The sequence below is a fragment of the Erinaceus europaeus genome, chromosome 16 (assembly GCF_950295315.1).
Source record: "Erinaceus europaeus chromosome 16, mEriEur2.1, whole genome shotgun sequence".
NCBI classification, from domain to species: domain Eukaryota; kingdom Metazoa; phylum Chordata; class Mammalia; order Eulipotyphla; family Erinaceidae; genus Erinaceus; species Erinaceus europaeus.
In genome coordinates this window covers 329,678-339,259 of record NC_080177.1, presented here as the reverse complement: position 1 = coordinate 339,259, position 9,582 = coordinate 329,678, and the positions used below count along the sequence as shown (strand labels likewise).

Genomic DNA, 9,582 nt, shown 5'->3' with positions numbered 1-9,582 from the left:
CCAGTCTGATCCCCTCCTGACTGAGCCCCTCCTGAATGACCGCTTTCTGACTGACCCCCCAAGTGTCTGAGTTCTCTGACTGACCACCTGGACTGACACCCCGACTGACTGACCCCCGACTGGCCGCCCCCCCACAGCACCCTCCCTCCCCTTCGAGGGCAGCAGCATCCTGCAACGCCCCACAGCAGAGGCTGCCAGGCTCCCGCTCAGCCGCCGCCATTAACCGACACTGACTGCGAGGAGCAGGCGTTTATTCCCGACTCGCGGCCGGTCAGCAGCTGCGCCCTGCCATGCGGTCCCGAACCCGGGCAGCAGTGGGAAGTCGCTCTGACAGGTGCGTGTGGACTGGCCATTGTGGGGGCAGGGTCTCCTGGGTGTCCCCCTCGCCCGCCCAGCTGACGTGGACCGGGTCCGTTGGGGGCGTCCTGGGTGCCCCTGGATGTGGTGACACGGTGGGGCGGGCCACAGTGGGCAGCCGGCAACTTCCTGCTGAGTGGACCTGGCCGGCACCTCGCATCTTGGGCTCCTCAGGCAGCGGGCGGGGCAGCAAGGAGGTGGGCGTCACGTGGCTCCCCTAGGCCCCTTCCGGACAGACGGTCAGACGGAGGCCCCACGGTGCTCCCCTCAGTGCTCCTCACATACTTCCCACAGTGCTCCCCCTCAGTGCTCCCCTCAGTGCTCCCCTCAGTGCTCCTCACATACTCCCCACAGTGCTCCCCTCAGTGCTCCTCACATACTTCCCACAGTGCTCCCCTCAGTGCTCCTCACATACTTCCCACAGTGCTCCCCCTCAGTGCTCCCCTCAGTGCTCCCCTCAGTGCTCCCCTCAGTGCTCCCCTCAGTGCTCCTAACATACTTCCCACAGTGCTGCCCTCAGTGCTCCCTCTCAGTGCTCCCCTCAGTGCTCCCCTCAGTGCTCCTCACATACTTCCCACAGTGCTCCCCCTCAGTGCTCCCCTCAGTGCTCCTAACATACTTCCCACAGTGCTCCCCTCAGTGCTCCCCTCTGTGCTCCCCTCAGTGCTCCTCACATACTTCCCACAGTGCTCCCCCTCAGTGCTCCCCCTCAGTGCTCCCCTCAGTGCTCCCCTCAGTGCTCCTAACATACTCCCCACAGTGCTCCCCCTCAGTGCTCCTAACATACTTCCCACAGTGCTCCCCTCAGTGCTCCCCTCTGTGCTCCCCTCAGTGCTCCTCACATACTTCCCACAGTGCTCCCCCTCAGTGCTCCCCCTCAGTGCTCCCCTCAGTGCTCCCCTCAGTGCTCCTAACATACTCCCCACAGTGCTCCCCCTCAGTGCTCCTAACATACTCCCCACAGTGCTCCCCTCAGTGCTCCTAACATACTTCCCACAGTGCTCCCCTCAGTGCTCCCCTCAGTGCTCCCCTCAGTGCTCCCCCTCAGTACTCCCCTCAGTGCTCCTAACATACTTCCCACAGTGCTCCCCTCAGTGCTCCCCTCAGTGCTCCCCTCAGTGCTCCCCTCAGTGCTCCCCCTCAGTACTCCCCTCAGTGCTCCTCACATACTTCCCACAGTGCTCCCCCTCAGTGCTCCCCTCAGTGCTCCTCACATACTTCCCACAGTGCTCCCCCTCAGTGCTCCCCTCAGTGCTCCTCACATACTCCCCACAGTGCTCCCCTCAGTGCTCCTCCACAGCAGTCCTTCGCAGGCCCTCAGTGCTCCCCACAGTTGTCCAGAAGTGTCCATAGTGCTCCCCACATGCCCCCCACAGTGCTCCCCCGGCACAGCCTGGGCGCCGCGCCCAGCTCCACAGCTGTCAGGGGGCCGGACGGCCCCAGCGCATGAAGCTTCTCCGGACGCTGGGGCTTCTGCCGAGCCTCCCCGGCCTGCAGGCCCCATACGTCTGTCCGTCTGTCTGTCCGTGCGGGCCGTGTGATCCCAAAGCTGGCGGCCCTCTCCCGCGGCATCTGCGGCCCTCTCGGGGCGGCGCTAGGCGCGCGGCCAGGCCTGGTAGTAGGGGCAGCGCGCGAGCTTCATGGTCAGCCCGTACAGCGGCCTGGCGTCCACCCTCGCGCCCGCGGCCACGCGCAGGCCCAGCCGGTGCAGCAGCAGCGCCAGGAAGAGGAAGAGCTCGGCCCGCGCCAGCCCCTCCCCCACGCAGCGCCTCCGGCCCAGCCCGAACAGCAGCACCTGCTCGGCTAGCGCCCGGTCCACGCGGCCCTCGGAGCCCAGGAAGCGCTCGGGCCGGAAGGCCCCCGGGTCTCCCCACAGCTCCCTGCGGGACAAGGGGACGGGTCAGCGGGTACCCACAGCCCCATGCAGGACAAGGGGACGGATCAGCGGGCACCCACAGCTCCCTGCGGGACAAGGGGACAGGTCAGTGGGCACCCACAGCCCCATGCGGGACAGGAAGGGCGAGGTGGGGGTCTGCAGGGTCAGGGTCTGAACACTCACGGGTCGTGGTTGACCTGCCACTGGTTCACGAAGACGCAGGTCCCCTTGGGGATGTAGAAGCCGTTCAGCGTGGTGTCCCGCGTGGTGCTGGGGGGACCCAGAGGGGGCGTCAGCTCGGGGCCTCGGGGTGGGGGGCGGCACCCCCTCCCACCGGCTCAGGCCCAGCCCCCACCTGTGCGGGATGGTGAAGGGCACGAAGGACGAGTGGCGGAAGGTCTCCAGGATGAAGGCCTCCAGGTAGGGCAGCTGGGGCCTGTCAGACAGCCGGGGGCGGCGAGCCCTGCCCACCACAGCATCTGCGCACATGGTGAGGGACCCCAGAGGGTGAGGGACCCAGAGGGTGAGGGACCCAGAGGGTGAGGGTCCCAGAGGGTGAGGGACCCAGAGGGTGAGGGACCCAGAGGGTGAGGGTCCCAGAGGGTGAGGGACCCCCCAGAGGGTGAGGGACCCAGAGGGTGAGAGACCCAGAGGGTGAGGGACCCAGAGGGTGAGGGACCCAGAGGGTGAGGGACCCCCCAGAGTGTGAGGGACCCAGAGGGTGAGGGACCCAGAGGGTGAGGGACCCAGAGGGTGAGGGACCCAGAGGGTGAGAGACCCCAGAAGGAGAGGGTCCCGACTGCTCACAGGGCATCTGTAGAGACAGTCGTGGCCCTGCAGGTCCCCAGGGCAGCGCCACCTACCCAGCTCCCTGTGGATCTTCTCCTGCACGTCAGGATGTGTCACCAGGTACAGCAGGCTCCAGGACAGGGCCGTGGTGACCGTGTCAAACCCTGTGGGGGGGGGCAGTGAGTATGGGCTGGGAGGGATGGGGGTGGTGCGGCGCCGGGGGGCAGTTGTGGGTGGGGAGAGCAGGGCAGTGAGTGGGTGTCTAGAGGGCAGTTGGGGCAGTGAGTGGCATCTTGGGTATATGACTGGTGGAGTGGGGCATTCTGGGCCCCGAGTGCTGGCCACGCACCTGCCCCGAAGAGGTCCATGACCACACTGATGATCTTCTCATCGGGCAGCTGCAGGTTGGCGTTCTCGTCCAGCTTCCGGTCCTGGCAGTGCTCTATGAGGCTGTCCGTGACGTCCCGGATGTGGCCCTTGGGGGGCAGTGAGAGGACTCTAAGCCCCATCCTCCCCTCCCTGTCTCCCGCCTGCCCTGGATTCCCGCCACTGCACCTGTCCCCTTCCCTGTCCCCCGGGACAGCAGTGCGGACACCATGAGGTGGGTGTGGGTCGCCCAGAGCTCCAGGTCCTGACAAGATGCCTCCACACCCTGCTGCAGATGCCCAGTCTGCTCATACGTGGTGAGGGCTGGCCACCTTGCCTGTCCCTATGCAGCCCTGCTCCCGCCCCACTCAGGCCTGCCGCGTCCTGCCACAGCCGTGCCTCTGTTGTGCCCCAACACAGCTAGGTTCTGCTCCATCCTGCTCACTGCCCCAGCCAGGCCACAACCAACTCCAGTCCTGTCCCACAATTGCCAACACCCCACAGCCCTGCCCAACCCTTTACCCGCCCTGCCCCAGCAATGCCTCCTCCTGCCCCAGCCCTCCACAACTCTGCCCCATCCAACCACAGGCTTCCCCTCTCCTGCCCAAGCCAACCCCACCTCTGCCCCATGCTGCCCCATCCAGCCCCAGGCTTGCCCCATCCGGCCCCAAATCTGCCACAGCCCTGCCCCAGCTCCCCACCAACCAACCTACAACAGCCCTGCCCCAGCCCTGCCACAACCTGCCCCAATTCTGCCCCACCCTGCCCCATCCTGCCCCAGCCCTGCCCAATCCTGCCCCAGCCCTACCCCATCCTGCCCCATCCTTGCCCCATCCTGCCCCAGCCCTGCCCCAGCCCTGCCCCAGCCCTGCCCCAGCCCTGCCCCATCCTTGCCCCATCCTGCCCCAGCCCTGCCCCAGCCCTGCCCCATCCTGCCCCAGCCCTGCCCCAGCCCTGCCCCATCCTGCCCCAGCCCTGCCCCATCCCTGCCCCATCCTGCCCCAGCCCTGCCCCAGCCCTGCCCCAGCCCTGCCCTGCCTACCTTCTCGAAGGTCCTGTAGTGTTCCCTGAGGATCTGCTGCACAAAGTCATGGAACCTCCTGTTGATTTCTCGGAACCTGCTCAGGGCACGGTTGGGCAGCAGACGCAGGATGGGCAGGAAGTCGGCCAGGTTCCCTGAGGCAGCCGACTCTCCGAACTCGTTTCCCAGGTCGATCAGGCCGAGCAGCTCCTGGTCCTCATGGTCATAGCGGCGGCCAAAGCAGATGGCGCAGATGACGTTGGTGACAGACACCAGCAGGGAGCGGTGGGGGTCAAAGCGGCCAGGCCCCTCCGTGAGCGCCAGGAACCTGGCGGCCAGCGCCTCGGCCTCGCGGGCCACGTGCGTCTCCAGTCGGCTGCAGGCTGCGCCCGGGTCTGCCGCCCCCGAGAAGCCACGCAGGGCGCTCTGGGCCAGGCGGCGCCGCGCCGCCCACACGGGGCCCGAGTCGGGGCTGAAGGTCAGGCTCTGGCCGTCGGCCACCAGCGAGAAGGTGTGCAGCGCCGGCCGGCCCTTGAAGGCGTCGGCCTGGCGCACCAGGGCCTGCCGGATGGCGTGCGGCCCGCCCAGCACCAGCACCGGCGTGAGGCCCAGCCGCACCTGCAGCACCGGGCCGTACCGTTGGCTCAGCCGCGCCAGCGTCTCGTGCGGGGCCCGGCCCAGGGACAGCGCGTGGCCCAGCAGCGGCCAGCCCCAGGGCCCCGGGGGGCTCTGCTGGCCTCGGGGGACCCGTGGCCGCCCGGCCCGCACTGCCCAGAGCACCAGGCAGAAGGTGGCCGCGGCCAGCAGGAGCTCCGTGCCCGAGAAGGGGACTGAGAGTCCAGGTGGGGACGACATGGTGGGCTCAGGTGGCTGTGGGGGAAGGGGGTGGGCATCAGCTGGAGGCAAGGGCTCCGTGTCCACCCACCAAGGGCAGGAGGCCTCATCCCTAAGGCTCACGGTCAGTGGGGGAGGGGACGTGACCCTGGAGTCACAGGTGCCAAGGATCTCACGGTGATTCACACTGAGCTGGGACCCAGTCATTTGCCGGGGCTCAGGCCCTACCCCCAGCAGGTCTGTGCTCCATGGCAAGCGTCTCCTGGACCCCCCACCCCCACTTCATGGTTCCCTCAAATCAGCTTTGCCACAAAGCCTGAGAGAAGCTCGCACCAGGCTGAGCCCGGCCTGTCACCATCCTGTGCTGCAGCCAGGCACCCAGGTCCCCTGGATCCTGGGGAACACCCCATGCCCGTTGCCCTGCACCCCAGTACTACTGGCAGCCTGAACTCAGAGCCCACTGGCAGCCAGCAGGTGTCTCTACCCATCCTGCTAGGTCCTCACTCCTGGGACATCCCACTGCTCAGCACCCCCCCAACCCACTGAGTCCTTGGTTAAAAGCCGCAGGTCTGTGGGACATGAGGGGCTGTCTCTACATGCGTGGCTGCCCCCAGACCCTCCAGCGGGAGCAGGACATAGAGGGTTCCAGAGCCCAGGACTGAAGAAATGGCCAGTGGAGGCCAGACCAAGGCCAGGTCTCCATAGCTGGTGACACTTCTGGAACCCCCCATAGCACATGCAAGCCCCCACAAGCCAGGCCCACCACACTGCATGCCAGCCCCTACCACATGCCAACCTCCACTGCATACCAGCCCCCTGCATACCAGCCCCCCACTGCATGTCGGCCCCCTACCATGCCAGCCCCCCACTGCATGCTAGCCCCCTAAACTCCAGGAACTCGGGCTTTCTGGCTGTGGGAGGGATGGTTCTACCCTCTAAGGGATGCCAGTTGGGTGCCAGCTGCACCACAGGAGAGACCCAGGTCCCATGAGGAGCTCAGCATCTTGCTACTGGGGTTACCCTGCAGAAGACCCATTGGGCAGGGGTGTTTGTGAGGTTTATATCCAAAAACCATGCCAACGTCCAGAGAGGTCTCCTGGAGGAGCTGGTCCCATGGCTCAGGTGACATCCCCTACCAGAAAACAGATCGCCCCCTTCCCAGCTGCCCCCACAAGCAGCTAGCAGGTGTCCAGAGGCCTCCGGCTGAGGACTGGCCCCTCCCAGGGCCACAGTGGGGGCAGCAGGCAGGCCCTTGGGAAGATGGGCACAGCTGCCCCCAGAGCACCGCCAGCCTCCCAGCACCTGCCCTCGCTCCACAGGTCCCACGAGAAGTGCCTGTGGCCTCCGGGGCAGTGGGGCCAGAGCAGGCTGGAAGCACCCCTTTTCCTGGGGGGGCAAGACCCCAGTGCTCACCTGAGGCTCAAGAGGCTGGAGCGCAGGGCTGGGGCTGAGGCCACCTTTATAGGAGCCAGTGGCCACGCCCCCAGGGAGCCCCTCCCAGACTGTGGTGAGGGAGAGGGGGCAGCACAGACTGGGCTTGGGAGTTCCCGGCGCTCGTCCAGACCCCCACCCTCACGGCCCCTCCCCCTCCCTGTGGGTCAAGGTGAACTCCAGACATCAGGGGGGCCTGCCTACTGGAGGCGCTTTCCAGAGCTCCCGGGGGCGGGTGAGCAGGCACAGCCCTGGGGGCAGAGGTCAGCGGCCATCCCCGCCCACCTGGACTTGCGTGAGAAGCTCCGGCTGGGCACGGGTCCCGGCACGCGAGAGGAAGAGGTTGCATGCTGAGCCAGGCCGTCACACCCGCTGCTGGACACGCAGCGCCCTGGACCACGCACTCCCCGCTGACCTCCCAGACTCCCCAGGGTCCCCTGTAAAGGAGGCAGGCGAGGGAGCATGGGAGCTGACACAGGCGCGTGTCATGCCAGTGTGGGGTGCCCGGGGGAGACCTCCAGAAACAGGACGTGCTCCCTGGCCTGAGCCAGCAAAGCAGCTGACTTTTACCCCCTTAACCTCCCAGTCCCAGCCCCCCTACCCAGACCCCCCCCAGCCCCTGGCTTCCCCCAGTTCCCCTACACAGCCCCCCCAGTCCCTGGCTCTCCACCCAGCCCCCCTACCCAGCCCCCCTAGTCCCTGGCTCCCCACCCAGCCCCCCTACCCAGACCCCCCCAGCCCCTGGCTTCCCCCAGTTTCCCTACACAGCCCCCCAGTCCCTGGCTCTCCACCCAGCCCCCCTACCCAGACCCCCTAGTCCCTGGCTCCCCACCCAGCCCCCCTACCCAGACCCCCCCAGCCCCTGGCTTCCCCCAGTTTCCCTCCACAGCCCCCCCAGCCCCTGGCTCTCCACCCAGCCCCCCTACACAGCCCCCCAGCCCCTGGCTTCCCCCAGCCCCTTACACAGACCACCCAGCCCCTGGCTCTCCACCCAGTTTCCCTACCCAGACCCCCCAGCCCCAAATCCCAGGCCCTCTCTCAGCCTCGACAGACCCCCAAGCCCCAGGCCCACCCCAGTACCAACAGTCCTAGGCCCAGACCCAGCCAGCAAGCTGCAGGCCCACTCCCAGACCCCCAATCCCAGGCCCTCCACTAGGCCCCCAGCCCCAGGCCCTTCATCAGCCCCCTAATCCAGGTGCTCTACCAAACCCCAATCTCAGGCCGTCTACAAGAAACCCAGCACAGGCCCTCCATTAGGCCCCCAATCCCAGGCCCTCCACCAGTCCACCAATACAGGCCTTCCAGAACCAGACACACCAGAACCACAGCCCAGACACTCCAACAGGCCCCCCATCCCAGGCACTCTGCCAGAGCCCCATCCCAGGCATGCACCAGACGCCCAGCCCAGAACCTCAACCAGCACCACCAGGCCCAGCCCCAGCCCTAGCCAACCAGCCTCCCATCCCCAGGCCATCCCCCAGCTCTTCAGCTCAGGTCAGCCCCCAGCCCCCAGCCCCAGTCCCTCCCTCAGCCTTGACAGACGCCCCAGGCCCACCCCAAAACCAACAGTCCTAGGCCCAGACCCAGCCAACAAGCTGCAGGCCCACTCCCAGACCCCCAACCCCAGGCCCTCCACCAGCCCCCCAATTCAGGCCCTTCATCAGCTCCCAAATCCCAGGCACTCACCAGCCCCACAATTCAGGCCCTTCATCAGCTCCCTAATCCCAGGCCCTCAGCAGCCCCCCAATTCAGGCCCTTCATCAGCTCCCTAATCCCAGGCCCTCACCAGCCCCCAACACCAGGCACTCCACCAGAATCCCAGACCAAGCCTTCCACTAGGCCTCCAGTCCCAGGCCCTCCAACAGAACCCCAGCCCTGGCCCTCCACCAGCCCCCCAACCCCAGGCCCTCACAAAAGCCCCAATCCCAGGCCCTCAACCAGCCCCCCTATCCCAGGCCCTCCACCACCCCCTCAATCCCAGACTCTTCACAAACCCCCCAATCCCAAACCCTGAACCAGACCCCCAATCCAAGGTCCTCCACCAGGACCCCAGTCCCAGGCCCTCCACCAGCCCCCCAATCTCAGGCCCTCCACCAGACCCCCAGCCCAGGCCCTCGCCAGCACCACCAGTCCTAGACCCAGCTTCAGCCAACAGGCACCAGGCCCTCACCCACCTCCACAGTCCCAGCCCTTCCCACAGCACCCAGCCCCAGAGCCACCCCCAGCACCACCAGGCCCAGCCCCAGCCCCAGCCAACAGGCACCAGGCCCTCAATTCAGGCCCTTTATCAGCTCCCTAATCCCAGGCCCTCACCAGCCCCCAACACCAGGCACTCCACCAGAATCCCAGACCAAGCCTTCCACTAGGCTTCCAGTCCCAGGCCCTCCAACAGAACCCCAGCCCTGGCCCTCCACCAGCCCCCCAATCCCAGTCCCCCCACCAGACCCCCAGCCCAGGCCCTCCCCAGCACCACCAGTCCTAGACCCAGCCTCAGCCAACAGGCACCAGGCCCTCACCCACCTCCACAGTCCCAGCCCTTCCCACAGCACCCAGCCCCAGAGCCACCCTCAGCACCACCAGGCCCAGCCCCAGCCCTAGCCAACCAGCCTCCCATCCCCAGGCCATCCCCCAGCTCTTCAGCTCAGGCCAGCCCCCAGCCCCCAGCCCCAGTCCCTCCCTCAGCCTTGACAGACGCCCCAGGCCCACCCCAAAACCAACAGTCCTAGGCCCAGACCCAGCCAACAAGCTGCAGGCCCACTCCCAGACCCCCAACCCCAGGCCCTCCACCAGCCCCCCAATTCAGGCCCTTCATCAGCTCCCAAATCCCAGGCACTCACCAGCCCCACAATTCAGGCCCTTCATCAGCTCCCTAATCCCAGGCCCTCAGCAGCCCCCCAATTCAGGCCCT

At 66.9% G+C, this 9,582-nt stretch overlaps 1 protein-coding gene across 3 annotated transcripts; it reads right to left on the bottom strand.

Moving 5' to 3' along the window:
• Nucleotides 1-1,640: 1,640 nt before the first annotated feature.
• On the bottom strand, nucleotides 1,641-6,984 carry LOC103126119 (cytochrome P450 1A1). 3 transcript variants are annotated; one of them, XM_060174243.1, is made up of 7 exons: nucleotides 6,960-6,984; nucleotides 4,431-5,279; nucleotides 3,372-3,498; nucleotides 3,097-3,186; nucleotides 2,589-2,712; nucleotides 2,417-2,503; nucleotides 1,641-2,237 (listed from the first exon to the last, which is right to left on the bottom strand). In XM_060174243.1, exons 2-7 carry the CDS (start codon nucleotides 5,262-5,264, stop codon nucleotides 1,952-1,954), a joined length of 1,548 nt encoding a protein of 515 aa, XP_060030226.1. In that variant the 5' UTR covers nucleotides 5,265-5,279; nucleotides 6,960-6,984; the 3' UTR covers nucleotides 1,641-1,951. The 3 variants fall into 3 exon arrangements, with proteins under 3 accessions (XP_060030226.1, XP_060030225.1, XP_060030228.1); XM_060174242.1 differs by lacking the exon at nucleotides 6,960-6,984 and adding an exon at nucleotides 6,657-6,779; XM_060174245.1 differs by lacking the exons at nucleotides 3,097-3,186; nucleotides 6,960-6,984 and adding an exon at nucleotides 6,657-6,780.
• Nucleotides 6,985-9,582: the final 2,598 nt, after the last annotated feature.